The sequence below is a fragment of the Gobio gobio genome (assembly GCF_949357685.1).
Source record: "Gobio gobio genome assembly, chromosome: 17".
Taxonomy (NCBI): Eukaryota; Metazoa; Chordata; class Actinopteri; order Cypriniformes; family Gobionidae; genus Gobio; species Gobio gobio.
In genome coordinates, this window is record NC_137110.1 from 23,538,390 (window position 1) to 23,562,172 (window position 23,783).

At 37.1% G+C, this 23,783-nt stretch overlaps 1 protein-coding gene across 3 annotated transcripts in view; it reads right to left on the reverse strand.

Moving 5' to 3' along the window:
* Positions 1–737: 737 nt before the first annotated feature.
* The window catches only part of lpp (LIM domain containing preferred translocation partner in lipoma), a 239,944-nt gene continuing 216,898 nt past the window's right edge, over positions 738–23,783 (reverse strand). For all 3 annotated transcript variants that reach the window (XM_079841468.1, XM_079841470.1, XM_079841469.1), the window contains 3 exons: positions 5,277–5,455; positions 1,242–1,362; positions 738–1,132 (listed from right to left, as the gene is read on the reverse strand). In XM_079841468.1, the coding sequence (XP_079697594.1) occupies positions 1,004–1,132; positions 1,242–1,362; positions 5,277–5,455 (429 nt within the window). In that variant the 3' untranslated portion in view covers positions 738–1,003. The remainder of the gene's footprint in view (positions 1,133–1,241; positions 1,363–5,276; positions 5,456–23,783) is intronic.

Sequence of the window (23,783 nt, forward strand, 5' to 3'; positions counted from 1 at the left end):
GAAGAAGAAACAGGAAACCGCACTGAATGAACCACGTATTTAGGCTTCTGAGCTACTGCAGGTCATTCACAGTCCTTAAAGGATAAAATACTCTTGCCATTAGATTTCATAAGCATACAATAATATACATACACGCTGTCCCAGAGAAAGTAAACGTAGCTCTTTGGTAACTTTCATCTCAAAGGGTGAATTCAGAAATGTAAATCAAAAGGCTATGCATTCACAAACACACACCTGTATGTACTCAAAAACATGCTGATGAAGCGGGTGTGATGCATCAAGAGTCAAGGTCCAGGTCGTACTATATATACACACCAGCATACCTTGTGTACCTTAGCAAACATGAAATCTCCGAAATGCTACATAGCCATGTTTGAATGATGCGTAATTACAACTTGTATCTGCGTTATTCGATAAAGCCATCGCAGTGAATGTGTACTTGTGTGACTTCATGTACGACTAGTAGCTCTCTTTGAAAGAGTACTGTAGCAATATGATGCAGTGATCAAAAATAAGATGAAAGCCATAAGTCGGATACATACTGAAATTCCTAGTGATCAGAGAGCATGGTCCCTTTTTAGAGGTAGATTCTATGATGTTCTATGAGGGGTTTTTTCAACGACCCACTTCCCAAATGAACAGGACGTTGTCTCTCTTTTTACAGTTCTGTGAACATCGGAGTTAGAATCTAACAGTCTTGTCTATACATGCATGTTAAGGCCTACTTTGTTTAGGTGCATATAAGCAGCTGTAGCGAATACATATCTGCTAATTAAAACGGTTGGGCAGATTAAATGAGTGCAATTTTAATACAAGGCACAGTGTGTGGTGCATGAGCGACATGACAAGTCGTGGCCCCTTAAGTGGAATGACAGCTTTATGTGTACATGTGCATTTGTCTGGGCATAAATATTTGTGTGCAGTGATGTGACAGGATATGGTGTTTCTCAGGATTTGATGAATGCAGGGATATTAAGGACCTGCATGTGCATATGTGTGTGACTCAGAGGTCAGTTGTGGCCTTGGCAGTGAGGGCCTGGATGCGACTGGTGTTGCAGTTTTTGCAGAGAACATGGCCATCCAGAGGGTAGCAACCCTGGTTGTCCCCCTCAGAGAGAAGACCGCCACAGTCCTGTGTTGAGCACACACACACAAAATGGTATATTAACTTTTTCTGTACAAAAAGTCTGTTTACAAATATATTTGTCAATTTGTAGCCACACCCATGTGCTTTCGCTCACCTCACAACGATAACACTGCACATGGAAGTCACGGTCTAAGGCCACAATACGCACAGTCTCCTCCTGGCCAGGTGATGGCATTATGGCTTCTTGACACACAGAGCATCGAGGGGCAAATTTCCTGGAAAAGGAAATAGAGAAAGAGCGATTATGAACAAAGTAATCCTGAGGTCAGTTACTTTTGATGTAAATTAATTTGATAAAAAAATGCTTAATATACTCTACCGTTCAAAGTTTGGGGTCAGTAAGATTAATACTCATTATATTCATTAATATTCAATATTCACTTTATTTTAAGGTGTCTTTGTAACACTGTAATTATACATTTAAGTACTGAGTAGTAATATTAAGTAACTACATGTAGTTATTACTACAGTACTATACATAGTTATTACTTTATAAGTGTGACGAGACACTTAGCTCACGAGACACGAGATTGGCAATGACAAAATTCATGACTGGAAAAATAGTCTGCAGGTACATTTTGAAATGCTTTAACTAATCATCTTGTAATGAATGTCATTTCGGTTCTACTTTCTGAGAATGAATTATCATATGCATTGAAGTACAACAATATGCAAGCACTGTAACAAATAAAGTCTTTGAGACCTGGGGCCAGTTGCATAAACTAAGCCATTATGTTAAGACAGTGTCTTAAGGTCTAGTATGACCCACTAGCAGTTAGTCAAGGGGCATTCAGTCTTACTTTTTGTATCAAATTAGGCCAGTCTATGTTTTTATGTTAACTGATTTTAAAAAGTTATGAACAGTCTTAAAGAAAAAAATTGATGTCTAACTTCTAAGACTAGTCTTAACGGTTTATGCAACCAGCCCCTTACTGTACATGAATTATGTGCTTCCAGAACTTCTGACTGAGGCTTTGTGTGGCCACCTAATTCAACTCCTTTCCACAAACAAAACAGTATACATAACAAAATAAATAACAGTTTTTTCTTAGTCTTATTAAATGCAAACAATAAGTGCAACCATAATCAAATTACTCTCTCAGTATTCAAAGTGCAAACAGAGAGCAAAACAGAGAACAGCGCTAAGAGGTGGTTACCCCAGAAACACAGCGGTGGCATATTCTATGCTAATTTCACCCTCACGTTCCTTCATGGCGATATCGCGAGACAGCTTTTCACTCGACGAGAATTTAAATGATTTAAAATGATTTCTGAAGGATCATTTGACACTGACGCTGCTGAAAATTCAGCTTAGCCATCACAGGAATTTAACATAATACTCGAACAGAAAACCATTCTTTTAAATTGTAACAATATTTCACAATATTACTGATTTTACTGTATTTTTGATCAAATAAATGCAGCCTTGACAAGTGTAACCAACCTTACCACGGTTAAACTTTTGAATGGTAGTGTAGTTGAATAAAATTCAGCAATTATTTTCGGCCTATCAATCAAATTCGATTTTTTGGGCCTTCATAGTAGAAAGTTCTCTGCTCTATAACATTTGGTAATTTGAAGATACCTGAGATACATCTGAGGCAAAAGATTCAAGATGGTAACAGTCGTTGAGCATTATTACTCTAAAATGACGAAATAAACAAACATTTTGTCATTGTTTACTCACCCTTAAACCTGTATGACTTAGTTCCTTAAATTGAACAAAACATTTTTTAACAATGTCATGGAAACTTAAAAAGAGCTTTAAACGTAGCCTCGGTGAATAGAGACAGAAAGTCATACAGGTTTGGGATGACATGAGGGTGAGTAAATGATGACAATTTTAATTTTTTGGTGAGCTCATTCTTTAAGAATAAATGAATAATATTACATTTCTATCCCATTTAAATATTGGAAAGCGGTGTATAAAATAGCCATCAATAAAGTAATATTACTACCCAGTTGAACTGATTTCATAGACACAGAAATTTTAGAAAGCTCCACAATAAATACATTAGTGTGTTCAGCAATTTGAGAACATAGGACAGGAACAGAGATACCAGAAAGAGGCGGTGAGGTTATGTACACAAAGCAAAACACAATCAGGTGATTCAACTTCTTCATTGGGTTTTACCAACAAACAGCAAAAAGGAGGAAGTTCAGCAGATGGTGGCCTAATTAAACCACAGTGGTAACAATGAGTACAGTCTAGGTATGGCACAACTGTTCCTAGACACAATGGCATTTCTGTTGTGATCACATTCTCACAATCACGGATTCCATCTGAAATCTTTCAGTTCCTTAATACATACAAAAAATCCGCTTTCAATATGGCGAACAGAAGTGAACGGTCTATTTAATAGACATACATTTCTTGCAAATAAGATTATAAATGGTTTTGAATGGGATATTTGAACCCTGATGAAGATGTGAAGGTTTATACGGTCACACACTAAGATAAATAAACATGACATGTTAAAGGGATAGTTCACCCAAACATTTAAATTACCCCCATGATTTACTCACCCTCAAGCTTCTTTCAGACGAATACAATCTGACTTATAATAAAAAATGTCCTGGTTAATAAATGCCTTATGAAGCGAATCGATGGGTTTTTTAAAGAAAAATATCCATATTTAACACGTTATAAAGTAAAATATCTAGATTCCGGCATTCCGCATTTCGTATTCAACTTACGAAGAAAGTGTAACACCTCTCGCAGTTCAAAATGCTTACACTACCATATGCGTCATACGTCGTGCCAGATAAGCTTTTTCCGCAAGTTAAATATGGAAGGCGGTCTGCCGGAAGCTAGATATTTTACTTTATAACGTGTTAAATATTGGGCTGGGTATTGACACAAATTTCACAATTCGATTTTGATTCACACGATTCAATATTGATTATTTTGGATATATATCAGGTACAATACATTTTCTCAAGGAAAACATATCTCTTAACTAATGTTGTAAACTATGGGAGTCAACTATGGGAGTTGTAAACTATGGGAGTCATTAGCCTACTATAATATTGAAGCAGATTTGTAACTGATTTGTATACAAACACTTGAATTTGACTCAATTATGTTTTTTTTTTATATTAATAAAGTTAAAACATTAATAAAAAACATTTAAATGGTGGCTGTCATAAAAACTTACCAGATTTATTCAAACATGTATTAAATATTGAAGAACATTAAAAATTATAATGAATATGTAATATGGTGCATATGTTTAGCAAAATGCTCCTCTCTAGAGTAAATTTTTCTGGCTGACTAATGAGTTTATGGACACTGAATATGTTTTTCTGAGGTAAATGTGACGTTAAGTGACACATTGTTTACAAGCAAACACTGATTGATCGATTCCATATGACATGATAAGGATTTCGGTAACTTGTACTCTCTCTTTTAACACACTTTCAGATGCTCATTCATGTTTATTTCGCGCTGTAACTGGTATTATTAAGGTGGAAGAGAAGATCAGTTTATGTGCGCTCTGCACTGCCGCTTCTCTTGAGCTGGGCAAAATTTTATTTTGTAATAAAATGGACGTAATTTGAAATATGAGACTTAGTTTTATATCAATTGTAACAAAGCACAAAGATTATTGTGATTTATTGGATGGGAGGCACGCTACTATGCTTCGTTCATTTATCAACTGAAAACAGGATGATTTAAGAATTTATATCGGTTAATTAAAATGAGAATCGATTAAAATCGAGAAATCAATATTTTTACCCAGTCCTAATAAATATAGATATTTGTCTTACAAAAACACATCGCTTCGCTTCAGAAGGCCTTTAATAACCCTCCGGAGCCGTGTGGAGTACTTTTATATTGGATGGTTACACTTTTTTGGGCTTCAAATTTTGGGCTGCCATTCACTGCCATTATAATGCTTGGAAGAGCCAGGCCAAATTTTAATACAACTCTGATTATATTCATCTGAAAGAAGAATGTCATATACACCTAGGATGCCTTGAGGGTGAGGAACTCATGGGGTAATTTTCATTTTTGGGTGAACTATCCCTTTAAGTATATATATGTAAAGGATAGATGATCCCTTATCTTTACATTGTTCCTAAATGTAGTATGTGGAATCAAGCATGTATGTGTGTCTGGTCATACTTGTGGAAGTCTTCGATGCAGTGGATGTGGTTGGAGGCGTCCACGGTAAAGGGAATGCCGTCCAGACTCCGATGGCAGACCACACAGGTGAAGCACTGGGGATGATAGGCCTTCCCAGTTGCCCGTAGGATACGCTCCATTATGGGCTTACTACAGATGTTGCAGGTCTCCAGGGTGTTCTAAAATCAAACACATAGAGAAACAAAGATCTTACATAACGTACAAGCTCAGCCAAAGCAAACTTTGGAAAAAAAATCAACTGAGATAGATTTATATCAGCATATAATTCAAGTTCTGATAGTGAGAGACGTGGCTTGGCAATCATAATAACCTTCAACCTTAAACAAAAGTGAAGATATGCTTGATTTACAGTGATAAGAAATAGACAGATAAAAAAGGCTACTTTCCATTCTTTTTCATTGAAGAATCATATCACAAACTCAAGCACACACACCCCACTCTTAGAGGGTTAGTTTAGCCAGAAATGCCTAATTCTGTCATGAAACTCTAGATGGCGCAGGCTGATGGGTCCTTAACGCAAGCAGATGATAATTACATTAAATTATGTTAACTACTTGGCACAGCTGATTGGTCCATGCTGCTCAACATTTAAATGGCAGGTTAACATTCTCTATAGCAGTTTTCTGCATGCTTTCAGAGTTCGTCTAAAACCCTCCACCTTCCCCAGCTCCACCTGTATAGATCTGCTATGGGATAATTGATATATGCTATTTGTGCAGCAGCAGCATATCTTACATGCTCACAGCAGCGTGTCGTGTGTGTATTGGCAGTAGCAAGTTAATGTACTTGCTCTGCAGCAGCAATCTACAACAACAGAAATAATCAACAGCAGCAGCAGCGTAGCAGGTCTATTCTGCCAAGACCAAATACATTAACATTTTCATACTCATTAGCATGCTAAAAATCTTCCCGAGAGTTGTAATGATAGAAATTACAGTTCTGTCATCATTTACTCACTCTTGTCATTCCAAACCCATTTGACTTTTATTTTCTTTCACTGAGAACAAAGGAGATATTTAGCAACGTGTCCAAGCTGCTTTTTCTTCATCTTCAAAAAACAAATTATATTTCTGTCCCTGAAAATCAATCCTCCCAGATCTTTGATGCTTCAAAAAGTTCATAAAGACATTGCAAATCTATATCCATATGAATCATAGTCGCTGTCGGGTGAAAACATCTTTTCTCCATATTTTTTCAAAAATCACCATTGGTCACCCTTTACGTCTGGCTGTGGGTTTTGCAAATATTTAACCAATGAAACATATTAAAAAGAGCTTGTGACTAAAACTCGCCTTTACTCAAGAAACACAGTTATGACATCTACCATAAATGCTCTAGTTCTTTAAAATCTGGTGGATTCTGATTGGCTGTCATTGTTTTTATTGTTCATCAGCTGGAGAAAAAAACATTCTGAAAGTGATTCTAACAATATCGTTTGTCTATGCTGCTATCATTATAGTTGTGGTAAGGACTCAGCTATTTTTTTATATTTAAAACAATTTTTAGATCTATCTCTTTATCATTATAGTTATCGTCCGCTGGTGTGAACGGGCCTTTAGTCTGACATTTGTCGTTGAGTCATAGCCAGAATTGTCTGAAGTATATTTTATATACTGTATATAGCACTTCAGAATTTTCACTTTTGGGTGAACAACCCTTTTAACTTTCATTGTATCGAAAAGAGCAGCTTAGGCATTCTGATAGATAACTACTTTTGTGTTCCTCGCAAGAAACAAAGTCAAACAGTTTTAGAATGGCACAACTGAGTAAATGATGACAGAATTTACATTTTGGACCCTTTAAATCCACAATCTATCAACATTTAATGGATTTCTGCAGGATAATGTGAGCATCCAAATGGTTGTCACAAGTGTATCTCTGTCCTCAATGCCTGAGGGAAAATGGGGGAGGTTCTGATATAAAGTATATATAGTGAGCAATGGAATGAGAGTAAGATCTGATTAGCTACTCTCTGATTCACAAACAAAGTCATTTTTCACTCTTGCTTTCGTTCTGCGAGAGGCGCAGCAGTAAATACGTCCACTTTCTGATGACTGCAGGCTTTTCCTCAGCCACGGATACCGGGCCGCGGGCCAGCTGATGACTTTTCGCTCACATTCCTCTTCTTAATGTCCACCCCGAGCCCTGGATTTGTTATTTCGATATTTCATATAAAAGAATCTTCTATCCCCCACCCTCCCCTCCAGCCAAGCAATTACAGCAAAGGATGGTGAAATCATCTGTGTGTGATCAATTATAGGATGACTTTCTCTTTGAAAGCATGTGTGAGACCGTCTTCGCATGAGAGGCTATGATGCACAAATATTTCCTGGATTTCTCCATTCGGGATTTGGTGGCCCAGACACATCTCAGTATGTGTGAGGACTCCAGGCTACAGCTGTCCTCTTTGGCTGCCTGTCTCTTTGGCACAGCCACTCAGTACTGTTTTCAAACACAGACTTCCATGCCTATGTGCATGTGTGGCGACACTGTAAGCCATCACGTTTTCCGCGCCAATGAGCCCTGATGATTAGGGCTGACAGTGCTGTGGGTATCATGCTCACAGTAAGGGAGTGCGATATTGACAAAAAAAATGATCTCTCTATTTTCTGGGATTTTGTTTATAACAATAAAGTGTTTTTCTTTGGCTGGTTAAGGCCTGATGTGGATAGCTGACTACCAAAGATTGTCATTTTCTTTGCGGTTCTTTCTTTGCGGATCTTAGTTCAAAGCGGTGACAGAAATGAACATTTCCGTTAAGGGCCGATTATTGCCCCCTTAAATTGATTTATAGGTACATTTTTACCTTTATAAGGGCATTTTTTTCTAAACTTAATAAATGTATGCATCATCTTTTAAATTTTTATTCTTACATTTAATCAATATTAATCATCAATTAGAATAATATGACACTATAGGGCTGTTACTAATCAAAAATTATGAAAGTGACTCTAATGTCAGCTTGCAAATCGTTAAAATAACAACTGCGATATTACTGTAGATTATATCATACACCCCTAGCTCAAACATATATATACTGTTACACAAACTACAACATTTTAAGCAACTGATTGCAGTGTGATCCAGGCAGACAAGCAATGATTATGTCAGAGATTACATTTTGTTTCAAGATAGAAAAATAAATCTTATTCATTAGATAATATAGAATCCAAAGTAGTGTATCTAACAGATGATGTTTGTGTAGATCAGAGTATAGAGAAAGAAAGGACCAAAATAAGATATTTGCAGGATGAAATGAGAGACAAAAAAGAAGCCCAGAGTCTTCTGGACATAAACATTTTATATGCTGTGCTTATGTAACAGTAAGGGACTAGGGTACTTTGTTTGCCGCCATTAAAGGATGGGGTGGGCTTGAACGGATATATATACATACCCATGTGTCAAAAGGACCATGTATTTGCAAGTAAACACAGTAATTTATGTCTTACGTGAACGTAAACAGTTGAGAAAGAAAACACACAAGTATAACAGATCCGTGCAGTCTTAAAATATCAGCATCCAAATTTTGTTGTTTTCAAACAACATGAAAAGAGAAAATCTGAAATAAAATAAATAAAATTACTTATTGAAATTACTTAGTGAAATAAAATTACTTATATCATGAAATAATATTTTGGTCATATTGCCCAGTTCCAGTCAGTTCCAGCTAGTAATAATGTCAGTTTTAATCAAATTATAAGATAACGCGAAGGCAATCCCAGATTTATCCAAGATGGCAGATGTGAGAAAAAAAGTTCTGATTTAAGAATTTGATTACATACTAAAATATATAGCTACAAACATATTTGATATTTGTGTGTGTCAATGTTAGTACTGCACTGTTAGCTTAGCAACATGCTAATATCAAGCTATTTAAATGAACTGTGAGTCTCCCGTGTGCTTTGTGATAAACAGCGGTTATGTGACACATGGTGTTCCTGCCAATGTACTGTACAGTTCCAAATCTGTCACTTATGACATTAGGAAGCTGCCTTAGAAGGCAACTGACTTGGTTTTGGAACAGATCTGTAGTATATAGAGTTTTCAGCTGCATGGACAGAATTTACTGGAAAGAGTCCCATGTATCAACACAGCCAAATCCTGTTTGCACTGCCTGTGCACTGGGATCATTTCCCATGCTCTCGATTCACCAGCAAGCTGAGGTGGAGGTCAAAGGACTTGGCCCTGAGCTCCTACGTTCCGCTAATCATTCTTAGATCAACTCGACTTTAGATCACAGTGCCAGAGAAGACTGAATGCTGAGGGATCGTCAAGGCTCAAAAAGGCCATAGGTACACCAGTGTCTAATTTGTCAGATTTCTTCTGTGAGTATAACAGAAATTAACATTATTTCCCAGAGCAACACTTGTGTACAAACAATGTCCGTGCCACAATCCTCTGCAAATCCTGGAAACGGATAAAGCCTTTAATAAGCTTGCTGCTGAGAACCCTTGAGGCTTGTCTCATAACTCTGAGGCGAGGAAGAGGGGGAGGGGAAAATATAGAAAGACAGGCAGTCTGTATATATAGCCTTCAGGAACACAGTCAAATGTTTAACCTTTGCGCTTGAACCAGCGGTCTGGATTCCCTGCTGCTTACAGTTTTCTGAAGAAACATTCAAAAAACAGTATGTTTTTACACTTCAGAGCAGATTTCACACAATACGTTGAGCCAAAGTCATCGTAGGAAAACTGTCACAGTGAAGTCTCGGTCAGTCAGACCTCTCTTCCCTAGCACAGCTTTTCAGTTTTCTGCAGCTTTTATGTTGACGTCAAAGCAGTTTTGATTTACATGCTTTGGATTTACTGTCCGGTAATAACTTTCAAAGATGGTTTAGGAAAATCTGCGCAGAGCACCACTAATGGCTTCACTGGTGGAAGAATAATGGCTCAGAGAGCCACTAGAGGGCACTAGACGTCTACTCATGCTCTCAGTTTACTCTTCTCCTGCTAGAATGTAATATATTCACATATATTCCTCTTTTTTCAACTTCATACATTTCTCTAAGTGTTTGCCCAGAAGGCTAAACAAACGTCTAGGCAGATGAGGTAAAACGAATTTAGGTCAGACAGCCTCTTTTTGAACGAAAGGGTGAGTGGAGAGCACTGAAGTCAATTGTAGCCTCTTCTTTCCCTTGTTGCTTTTTCAATTTCCTGACAAAGTGCTCCAACACTCTCTCTGTCTTCCAGGACACTTTTTGTGGGTGCAAACACAACACACAATTCTGTAGCAGGACAACTTCTCATAGTGCTGGCCAACAGTGTGGAGTGTCGAGTTTATGTCTGTACATCACTGAGAGGACCTTCAGTCCATAAGAATGACTAAAAAGTGACACATTCAGGCTTGAATTTCACAAATCATGATACTTATTTGAAGACTGGTCCAAAGAAAACAGAAACCAAACTGGATCGAATGAAACCGATATTTATGAAGATAAATCACGAGGTCTGTATATACTGTATCCATCAAGTGCCAATTCACAGCGCTCAATGTGAATTTAAGCAAAACACTCTGAAGTTACTGGATGTCTTCTTTGATAGGAGGCTTTATCAATTTTACATGATTTTCAGTTAGCTTGGTGGCATGGAATTGTTTTGCACAGAATATTAAAACACCTGTATGATGTGTATGAAAACACCTTCAATGTCTCCCTGCCAACTGCATTTACCTTAAAAAATACCATCTAAATAGCTCCTGAAATCTAAATAGTTTAAAACCAAAAAGGGCTTTTATTCTTAAAGTCATCATAAATATATAATATTAGTATTTCACATAAAACTTTTTTAATGTCTGTCAGCACCAAAATTACATATTTATTTATGTACATATGACAACTTCACATTAGAGCACATCTCTACAATATAATAATATGCAGACGCCCAAACTAAATCACTCACACAGGATTGTGAGGATGAAGTAATCAAAAAGAAAACCAAGACATTTCTGACTGTAGCTGAGAGGTCAAAGGTCAGTTGGATGCTCTGAATAGATGAATCATTGACTAAAGAACTCACATTCCTTCAGCTGAATGGCCTGTGTGTGTATGCAAAATTACTAGAGCTGTCATTTAAAAAAAATTTTTTTTTTAATGAACTGCATGATTAATATACATGACACACCGACAACTTGGTAAGTGTGGTTTGGCCTTTAAATGTGTATCTGGAGACATGAATAATTGCACAATTTTTATCATATTATAAAAAAAGGTAAACGAATTTAAATTAATGTTAAATTAACAGTACAGACATAGATGGTCCAAGAGAATGAGGACAGCTTTGAGGCTCTTAACGGGTCTTGATAAATAGTAATGGGTCAACGGAAGGTCCTTGGCATTGAGTGGACTGAAAACCAGACTAGAACCAAACTGTTGCTTTGGATCCCTGGGACTGTGAAGCACTCAGGGAAACTATCTTTTGAGCTACTTAAATAAAGAGAGTTAAAGGAAAGAGAGCTACAGGGGATTGGATATGAATGCAAAGGCACTGAGCCAAGAACTCTCAACGTCTTTTCCCAAGACATCACCCTGTCATTACATTTCAGATACAGGAGTACTGACTCTACTATGGCAGTTACCTCAGAAGGTTTCGCTGTAACTGTAGAATATCCCAGCATTTCTTAAAGACCACAAATCAATCTAATTTATAAACCATACTTGCACATCTATTTATCAAGAGTAAATATAAGTAAAAGATGTCCTTGATGAACTTTTACTAAAACACATGTGACAAGTTCTTATAAATGTACTTGGTTGGTTTCATATGTATTTTTGAACAAATGAATAGTTCTGAATGAATAGAGCATCATGTCATTGCTTATGAACCTTGCCTCCCCTTCTCATGCTGTCCGCCTGCCTTAACATCAGCTCGGAAGCCGAATTTGACCGCTCTGGACACATGACTCCAGATCCATCTTATAACAGAGCCAAACAGAGCACTTGAAGTAACACTCCATTAGGTTGGGGTCACATATTTTCCTCCCTTGAAGGAAGTGATGCAAGTTTGACTGAAAGAAAGAAGCTACCAAACAGGCTTCAAACAGTCATGTTTTCTGCCTGGTTACACCTACATTATATTACAAGCGCACTAGGCAAGTAATGAAAATCTGTAACCAGCTCAATAGATACACACATGCAACACAAGCACACACACAAACAGGGACAACAGCGCAAAGAGGGAAGTCGCAAGGCAATTCATGCAAGTGCTATCTAATTGGGTCTCTCCTTTGAGGAATGCCAGCCAGTTAATCATGTCTGAATACACAGAACTCAATTAGTAGCTTGCTAATGCTAATGCAGACAGATATGAATATTTCATAGAAAAAGGCAGCAGAAAGCCTCGAACGCGTGCTTTGCTGCTGTACTTCCAACATCAAGCAAAACAAGCAGGGTGGATTCACCTGTCTATATCACCCTCTGTACTTCAGAGTGATAGCAGAGCGTGGGCAACGCTAACTCTTTCAAGACGTACGGCAGACGTGCCGTTGAGAGGGCAGCTCCAGAAAGTTGTTGGTGTGAGTTGCTGCCTGTTCCCCACCCTTTACATCTACCAGCTTGGGCTGAAGGCAAGGTGGGAAGCAATGTCACTTGCAATCACACAGGGCAGTCAGGGTATAAAAGAAAGCTCAAAGACATTCATTCTGTTTTTGATCTTTAGTGCTCTTTTAATTCTGCTAAAAAATAACTTGGGTGACGCTTTTGGTCAATAAACCATGCTTATACTTTATTGTAAGCACGTATAATTGTTGCTTTGTTTACAAACTCTAGTGTGTCATCACCTTCCTCCAAAGCAATGACGGACATGGCTGTTGGCCCAGCCAAGTGGGTAAAAATTTGCACTTAGGCACAGTCTCGCCGACGGGATGTGGATATCATGCAACAGAGGACATCTGTTACCAGAAGCTCCCCCTGCACACAGCAAAATGTACCCTTATTAGGCCACCCTGGGAAAATGTCTCGGCACAGCCTGGAACCTGGACATTGTGGTTCCATTATACAGTATGTATTATATTAGTACACAGGTCTCTTTGTTGGAAATGGCAGGTTCTTATACTTAGGACCACTAAAACTAAAGTATTGCAATAAATAATAGGGATGTGTCCCAAAAGCATTATTCATGTATCTGATGTTAGATTTGTAGTGTTATTGTATATGGGAATTCGGGATTTTATGGCCAAAAAATGTATGAAATTATTCAAAAATACTTGTACCCAACCCCCCCCCCCCCCCCCCCCCCCACACACACTCTGTGTGTGTGTGTGTCTCAAGGTCAACAAGTGTATTTAAAAAATAGGATAAATTGACTATCTATCTATCTATCTATCTATCTATCTATCTATCTATCTATCTATCTATCTATCTGTCTGTCTGTCTGTCTGTCTGTCTGTCTGTCTGTCTGTCTGTCTGTCTGTCTGTCTGTCTGTCTGTCTGTCTGTCTGTCTGTCTGTCTGTCCGTCCGTCCGTCCTACATTTCTAAGAACTTGGCACATGTGTTTTACTCTTTTTAAAAGATTTTCCTGTCTTGTGGGCACTCATATTTGTCACTGACCCAAATAATAAAATGAAACTCTCTAGAATGCGCAATCTCATAATGGTGATTGCATTTCTCCCCATATTTCCAATGAGAGAGTGTGCAGTAAATCAGGCAGTAATGAAGCAGGCCATAGGGACCTGGCCATTTATCTAAACCAGCCTCCATCCAACAAGTTGTATGGATCTGAATAATCATGCAGTAAAAGTCCAGGAGGAAAGATGGGGAAGGGGGACCACTTTAAACACGCCCGATTACCAGAAATTATGATCTCCAATTAATTAAGTGCTCCAGGCAATTAAGTGTTCTGACAGTAGTAACGCGAGCAGCCTGGCAGGAAGAGAGCAGTTTCGACAGGGAAGAGATCTGCAGGGTGCCACAAACATAGCACCTTACTAACACAATTAACCTCAATGCCATTCAGCCCGGCAGTCCACTTGCTTTAAAAAAAGAGGGCTATCTCGCAAATGAAAGTAGTCTCAGCCATTAGTCTTGTTGAGCTGATCAGCAGTGGGCAACTTACATGGAACATAATGGCATTTACCTCTTATTGCTTAGCAGGTGGCCATTTCCTCCACTGATCCTGGATTAAGAACTAATTTATTGGCTGTGAAAATAATGTTGTGTATTTAACATCATGGCTAAGGATTAGTTGTGTGAATAAGGTCAAGAGTGATCTTCTTAACCCTTAATTTGGTAAATCTGATCAAATCTCAAATTAAGCCGAAACTCCATACTTTAAAACTTGTCATAAATAAGTAAAATGTACTTATTGTGTTTATGTTGTATTGCAAAACACTTTTGAGCTAGTGAGGTGTGATAGGGGTAAGGTTAGCGGCAGGTTTGGTGGTATGGGTAGGTGAAATTAATTACAGCTGTAATTATATGCAGGTATTTTTTTACAATGTAAAAGTACAATGTAAAAACATGTATGTACACAATAAGTGCATTGTATCAAATGATTAATTTAAATGTTAGTACATATTAATTAAAGACACCTAATATAAAGTGGGAGCAAAAATTGTTTGTGGTTGTGTACATTTTTTCTTAAAGTGTAAGTTTGCAGAGTTTTGCTTTGTATTATTACAGTGTCTGTAGTATATGTAAATTAACAATGTTTACTCCTCCTCTGTGTTACCTGGAACAAGAAATTCCCATTTATTTATCAGCAAAAACATTCTGCATCATCCGGCGGACTTTTGAAATCTCCGTTCTGCCTAAAACATTGGGTTCATAGTTATTTAAAATGGAGACTACAAACAGGGTTGTTTTTCAGATTTTCCATTGCAGTGTTCTCTCCATATTTAGTACACTTTGCAGCCTTTTTCCACTGCCTACAATGCTCTGGATCCTTCACTGGAAACCAAAAATAACTAATTCCTGTTAAACGTTTACTCTACTCTATGTAGTTCTTGCATCTGGGAGCAATAGAAATCGACAATCAATTGTGAATATAAGTTTGCTAAGAAGTATTTCATACTCAAGCAAGGCGGTATTTGAATCTGGCCAAGCCTATCCAATAGGAGCAGACTAGGAGCAGTGGCCTTGGACGGCAACATCCCAGTGCATTATGGGTGTTGAAGTTTTCCTATTTGTTTGGCAAAAGGGAAGACAACAGCCCTTTTTCTCAGTTTATTTTTACTAGTCAGGTAACACTGATTTAAAGGATGTTCACCTTTCTACCGCACAGGTAGAACAAAGTTCTTTTAACTCTTTCCCCGCCACAGTTTTTTTTAAGTTGCCAGCCAGCGCCAGCGTTTTTGATCATTTTCACAAAAATGTAATGGCCCATAGAATATTTTGTTGTATGAATATCTGAGCATACAATATATCAAAATATATAATTTTCCTCTAGCTTTATGCATTCCTTTTTTATCAACACTTGAATATGGGTAAGTTTAATAAAAATTAAACATTTTGAACAAAAAGCTGAGAAAATCAAGTTTTTGTCAAAGACTACATCCATATCAGATTCAGGGTGATGATCAAACACAGATGGAGTAGATCCATCAACACCCCTAATGCTTGGACAGTCCTATAGCTTGTCCTGTGTCCACATTTCATTCAGTAACATTAGATAGTTTTGATTTATATGCTGTTTAATGTTGATGATCAAATTATTTTACAAATGCATATGCTTACATACGATCACTTGTTTTTTTTTGCGTCTTCTTCGCCTGTGTTTTGATCAGGAGATTCTGTACTCATTCAGAAGATGCGTAATAGCACCCCCCTAGCGTATAACAGCGAAAACACGTAAACCTGGAAAATTCCCTGTTTGGCGGGGAAGCATTTTCTTACAAATAACGGAAAATTCTGTTTGGCGGGGAAAGAGTTAAAAATGGCACAAAAAAAATCATATTTTTATGCTAAGACTTAGGCTACTTAATAACTTCTCATGGCGGTTCGCTTTCAATTGTAGGTAGTCACAGCTCCATAAAATCAGTTTACCACCCCATTGCTGCCTGAAACAGCAGATCAGTTCAAAGGCCAAAATAAGGAATCGGGCTGAACCGAACAATATGGATAACAGTTTTTGACATAGACACTGGCCCATGGGGGACTTGACCAAAGAGAGCAAAATATTTGAGCCAGAGAGAATTTTTGTGTTACTAAATATTTATGTAGAGGAGTAAACACATGTCAAAACTGATCTTGCACTGGGGGAAAGAGCCACAAGCTGCACTTCCCCCACTAGAGCTCTCTGTACAAAGCTCTTAATTTATGATAATGTGCATCATCCTACAAACTCACTCAGAGAGAGGACACATACATTTAGCCTCAGCTGTGCAGTCTTCTGTACTGTGAGTTCATAAACCATGAGGAAGGTATGACCTGTGTCATTACAAAAGTTTTAAAGGGGAATTCAGAGAATGCATTCTATCCACTGATAGAGGCGTATATTTGCATGCTACGTCTTGCTTTAGCACCCGAATCACTAAAAGAAATGATGCAAATCGGGTATCCGTGGGCCCATTCTGATTGCTAGGTTTTGGGGGATGCAGGAGACTATCGCAATGTGGCATGTTTTACATCAATGCTCCATTACTGCGATCCAAGACACCTGAAACGATACACATAATGTATCAAACAAATGTACACTCAACTGTATCCAGTGATGAATAACTGCTGCCATGCTACACAGAAAATGTGGGTCAATGATGTGACAAGTTCAAGTTGTCATGTGGTGTGACTCCCCCTAAAATAAATGTTATTATAATGATGTTATATTTAGGATTTAATGCAAGTAATCAAATAAAACCTGTAATAAAAATAATACATATTACCTTCAAAATATACACTACCTTTCAAAAGATTTTTGAAACTAATAAATGTATTCAGCTGGGATGCATTTTGAACTTTCAATTCATCAAAGAATCCTGAAAAACAATGTATCATAGTTTCTACAAAAATATTAAGCAGCACAACTGTTTTCAAAATTGATACTAATAAGACATGTTTTTAAGCTCCAAATCAGCATATTAAAAATGATTTCCGAAGGATCATTTGACTGAAGACTGGAGCAATGGCTGCTGAAAAATCATCTTTTCCATCACAGGAAGTTACTTTACATTGTAATATTATAATAATTTAACATATTGACTGTATTTTTCATCAAATAAATGCAGCCTTGGTGCATAAGAGGCTTATTTTAAAAAAACTTATTACACTATTAGTGTTTATAATTAGTGTATATTTCACATATACTTTACATTTTTATTGAAAATGATTAAAATGTGTACATTGGCATGTATTCAGGGTGTAAGGAAATGCTATATTTTTTACTTGATAGTTACACCACATGACACTTTTATAGTCATTAAACTGAAACTTTTTCAAAACAATATGAAACCACCACAAATACAAAGTTCTTAAGAACTCTGCATATGTGTATTGTAAAGTACATTTGAAAATAATTTTCTTAAATAATTAACCCATGTACACAAACATCTCTTTTGAATTCAATTCTATTTACCACCTACATTCTACTGGTGCTGCACAAGTTAACAAGCTTTACACTGACTATTTGCATACAAACACAACACTCAGCCCACACTAAGGAACCAACCCTCCCATTCGCCAGAGAAACACTTCTGTTCTCCCCAAAAGTAGTGCCTTTTACCTTCCGGTGTTTTACGCCATAGCAGTTTACAGGAACATTTGTCTCTAACACTACTAATCACATAGCTCCACAGAGAAGCCTCAAGCGCTAAACTTTCTACTCAAAATCCCTGTCAAAACCTCACAGACCAAATTAACAAAGGGATAAAGGAGGAGGAAAATGATTTGGAGGCTCTGCATTTCATTGCAGAACCAAGTGTCTATAAACTTTGATATTGTTTTTGCATGAATTGACTGAAAACCTGTCAGTCAGCCAGCAGACTGAATGTACAGTAAATCCTGGGCAAACGTTAGTGCTCTAACTGTGAATAATGTGCTGTTGACTGTGCATAAAAACAGTTCCCACTGTGCAAGATAACACTGAGATTGTGGAGTATGTGTAAAAGTCTCGGTGAGCATGTGCAGCCTTGATTACATTAGGTGTTTGGAAACGAAAAAGGTCCAAGAGCGGGTACCAGATGCATGCCACAGCTGCTGCTTTACAACACATCAGGGTAAGAAGTGAAAACAACAGGCAAGCCACTGATGTCACATTAACAGGATTAGAGACCACTTCATGCAAAAAGAGGGATTAATTGAGCTGTGAATAAGTTTATCTGTATTGCACCACATTCAAACAAGCAATGATAATTCAGTGATGGGTGGAGCCAGGGAAAGCCAGCGCACAAAGGCTGATTATTGCCACTGTGCTTTGTGGGTCAGTTGTGATGCCGAGAGCACATGAGTGATAAGCTGACGGGAGAGCAGGAAGCAGATGAGAGATAACTGAGAATCTCCAGCAGGCAGCCTTCCTGTCTATTACTGAAAGGAATGAATGATATCTAGTTGCACTGTTCAAAAGTTCTGTGTTGTCTATTGCCTAGAGGCGGAAACATGCTAACGCTATCAGTGCTGTTCCAAAGAATATGCAAAATAAAAGATTTGAGCAAATGGCTTAGTATTTCCTGTTTGATGCTATAGAGAAAGATTACTGGATGTCACTATGTGACCCCCCCACCCCCAAACTAAACACAACTGAAAAATACTGCTCACCACTTGAAATTAACATATTTGCTTTTTATATGCAAATATTTATACTACCATTCAACAGTTTGGGGTCTGTAAGATTGTGTAATGTTTTTGAAAGAAGTCTGAATTTATTTGATGAAAAATCCATTAAAAACATCTTGTGGAATATCACAATTTAAAACAACTCAAAAAGTCAACCATAAGGGAAACTTGGGTCCCACTTTATATAACTTTTATGTATTTACATTAAAAAAAAAAAAGAGCACAATGTACTTATTGTGTTCATATTGTATTGCAAAACACTTTTGCTGATATTGAGATGGGATTCGGGTAAAGTTAGGGACAGGTGTGGTGGTCTGGGTAAGTTTAAGAGTAGGGTTAGGTGTAAGGGAAGTGTAACAGTGTAATTATAAATGTAAGTACAGAAATTAAATACATATGTAATACATTCAGGTAATTTTTAAAATGTAAGTACAATGTAAAAACATGTATGTACACAATAAGTGCATTGTATCAAATGATTAATTTAAATGTTAGTACATAGTAGTTAAGGCCACCTAATATAAAGTGGGTCCAAAACTTGACATAATAAATGCTCATAACTATAGTTTTATAATTGTAAATTAAATGTAATATGATTTCATACAGAATCAGTGGTGAAATTTGCTCCTCTTAAATTAAGGGGAGAAATTAGTTTGCTGAATGCTGTCAAGATATCTTTTGATGTTAAGATGACTTTTGAAGTCGAGATGAATCTAAATTGTAAATGCTACAACGAAGAGCTGAAATCCTGTAATGAAGCTATGAACATTATGATCAATTATAATTTTAACTCGGGATCCAAAAGGTTAAAATGAAAATTGTATTAAAAACACTTTGAACACACGCTGACAGTCATACATCAAAGGTATTTATAGAAGAAAATGCAGATGTTTAGTAAGACGTGACCAGTTTAAAAAAAAGGTTGAAAAGAAGATTTCAATACATTTAGGCTCTTTTCTTAAGAAGTAATGAAATGACATTAGATACATAACAGGTGTTTTCCCCTCCGTTCTGCTCCCTAGTGGCAAACAGAGCAGTAAATGAGATGTTTATATAAGAACAATGAAAATATGAATGCTATGATCCTGTCTCTGCAGATAAATAAACTGATAAATAATGTACAATGTGCATTCTTCCTATCTTAAAAGATTCCTAGACTGACTCGCTGGCCTCATTTGAAGTTTTCCCCAAGCTCACTGGGGGACTGCCATGTCTCTATAGAGACCAAAGTCTCATGCTCATTCTCTAATCGCACAGAGGCGTATGACCCTGAGGATGAGGAGAAAAGAAGAAGAAATTACTTTCATTAAGAAATTCAGATTTCTTCCATCCTTTTGATCTTGTGCCAGAAGAACATTTATGCTGATGAAATGCATAAATAAAGTTCTTAAATTATCCCGGCTCTCTTTAGCGCATGGATCCAAGTTGGAAAACTTCCAGAGGAAGCAAGTACAATCATTCTGAGAGCTGATCAGTATAGTGAGGGTGATTCAAGAGATGGCCTGAGTCACCGATACTTCAACTGTTCAAGTGATTCATCTGTTGAAGAAGTACACAGACAGACATAATAGTCTGACGCTGTTTGGAACAAAGGTTAACAATTGCTTTGCTGCCCATTTCCTATCATTTTTAAATTCAGCTGAACAGAGAAGGTGAATCAAATATATATGAACGAACTCAGTGTCTCTCTCAGTATAGTGTATTGTGGCTTGAAGTACAAGGAGAGAACACAGTCATCCAGACAGTTCACCCAAAAATTGTGTCATCGACTCACCCGCATGGCATTATAAAATTACATTTCTTTTTTCTGTGGGAGGAAAAAAAGAGATTTTGAAAAATATCATTACAATTACAAAGACAAAAAAAAAAAATCTTATTTTGTGCTCCACAGGGGAGAAAAAAAATGCCTACAGATTTGGAAGAGGTTTGCATTTTTTGACAAACTATCCCTTGAATATCTGGAAAAAAAACAGCAGCAGTCAGAAAACCTGCACTGCTATGGTGTTAAAATGTATTATTAAAGATTTATTATTTCCAATTTGCCTACGCTCCCCTGAATATTCAGTGGTGATGCTGTGAAACTGTGCCCTCTATTGAACTCCAAGCTGGCACCGTGCCCCGGTTGTAGCAGTAAGTGTAGATGATTTAGTTTAGGGTTTACTGAAAAGCTGTAGGAGTGGTAAAGGTGGTTTTGGCTTTGGTGACAGCCCTGGAAATTTCTCTGGGTTTCTCCAATTCCTTCTTGAGCAGTGGGCACCCAAGAAAGTCAGTGAAACCTCAGTGTTAGGACTAGTGGTTATAATGTGGAGAATTTGACATTTCCTACAGCATCAACTACCTATGATGCAACATAGGCTGTCATATAGTCAAAATAAACTTCATCACCCAATATATGAAAAAGCATAACATCTGTTTTCCCTGAAATGGCTGACGTAAAGCCAGTGTGAGGTAGAAAGTTACATATCAGATTTATGGACTGGCATATTTCATATTTGAAGGGATAACGTACAGTCAGACCTAAGCTTTGTGTTGGGGTCCCGATCAACCAGTCAGGGATTATTTTGAGAGAATGATCAACTGGCTGTACAGTAACCCACTGATTGCATGGCTACTTCCAATTAAATGAATTCATGGACATGGAATATGAAGTATTAAGTTAATAATAAAAAATGTGCGGTCAGTCATACAGTGTTGCCCTGGTCAATGGTCATTATTAAGAAATATTTGACAGCTGAATGCCACAAATGGCCAATCATAATCAAGTATTTCAGAAAGTTGTCAAATAAATCAATATAAATGACACATTGGCAACTGCATTTGTTGTGATGTGTCAGTCATCAGAAAAATTGTCAAGCATCTGTTTAGACCAGAGACACCAAAACCAGGGCCTATGTGATGACCTTTAATTTGGCCCGCCATGCCATGTCACAAGAGGAGGGGACAATAAGATATATATATATATTTTTTTTTTTAATTGAAATGTAGTGTATATACTGTAAGTAAATTTGATTTAAAACAACGTGAATTTTAATCTATATAGTAAGATTTAGACCATTTAATTTGTTTAACAAATCTAACCGATATTAACAATATTCTGGATTTTTTTTAAATTTGCATTGTCTGTATAAAAGAGAAGAACACTAAAGAAAGTCCTGGCTCAGTAATACAGTGGTTCCTTAACAGGGAAATAGGGAAACACTGCGGCCACAACAGAATTGTAAGTAGGCTACACGTGCCAGTGGAAATGGAAATAACACAAGTACAAACGGGAAACAATGATGAAATAAAAGGCAGTTTGAGGAATGGCCTGGTTTCTTTGTGAGTTGGGCTAATGCTTATTTTTAGTGCTTACCGACTCAGGGTTTCAAAATGCTATACTTACAGTAAAGATTGATCAAACTGAAATGGACTTTTTGGCACTTTTGCTTTTGTCAACATAGAAGTGGGCCAGTATGTGGTCCATCCTATCTATATAAACACCACAATCAAATAAAGAATCCTTTTATAACAATATATATATATATATATATATATATATATATATATATATATATATATATATATATATATATATATATATATATATATATATATATATATATATATATATATATATATATATATATTTTTTTTTTTACAGAGCCTGCTCTCTTACATATAAAGAGCCATGGTTGAGAAAGGTCAGACCAGGTTATTGGTGGCTGAGTGTGAACTAATTTGATTGACAGGTCTTCCAAATATGTGGTTTTCATAAAGGTGTGAAAGAGTTTGTGACATCACAGCCTTTAGCACTTTGTGATGGTATTTATTAGAACTACACAATCTGTTCTAAAAAATATCTTTCTCCATTGCAAAATGAGCTGTGTACAAAATTAGAATGGAAATGCTAACAACCAGCCTAGTCCATCCATTACAGACCTCTACGCAGAACAGCTAACTAAATTAATGTAATACGCTAATACTTTCAATGTAATCCCTTTTCGTTTCCCCACACAGAGTAGGTCAAAAACTAATTTAAAAAAGTGTTTTGTATTAATGACAAACAAAATATGGTTCTCAAAACTTTTAATGTCTACCAGCACATTAAGATGTTGCACAACTTTCAGATGTGGGAAAACATGCCCAGAAAGTTTGTGATCTTTTTATAAGAAACTCCTAACCTCTAGTTCAATGAGAAATGTTAATTTTCATGTCTTACTGTAACTGTCACTAATTTCCTTTTCTCTTACCGTTCGCCTGAGGAAATAAGAGAATTTTCAACAGATATGTGTTCAGCAACAGAAAAAGGGAAGGTGGACGGTGGAGGGAGAAAAAGGAGGCCCTGATTTGCTTTCCAATCTACAAAGGAAAGTAATCCTATCTGGCAGTCTAATGTGATTTTAATACTCGTGTTACATCTCAAGTGTGATTTGCCCGTGTGAATGCTTATCAGATGTATGAGATGAAGTTGAATGTGACGCTTGGTCCTTTGCATGCGAGGCCACTGTTTGTCTAATCTTTATGCCTCTTATGGATTTGACTACCGAACTAACAAGTGTGAAGCAGCTCATCAGGAAAGAATGAGCAGTGTGACAGGAATAGGTGAATGATTAGAAAAGAGCAACGGTTTTAGTAAGATTTCTGAAAGAACCTAAATCCAGGTTTTACACAGAGCCAGATGCTTCTGGCAGATCTTAGACAAGTCCTCAGAACATGGAGCTAATGAGAGCTGAAGCTAGCTTCATATGAAGACAAGGAAGCTAGAGCTTCAAAGAGCATGCAAACTAGTGCCGCTCAAGTATTTCCTCTT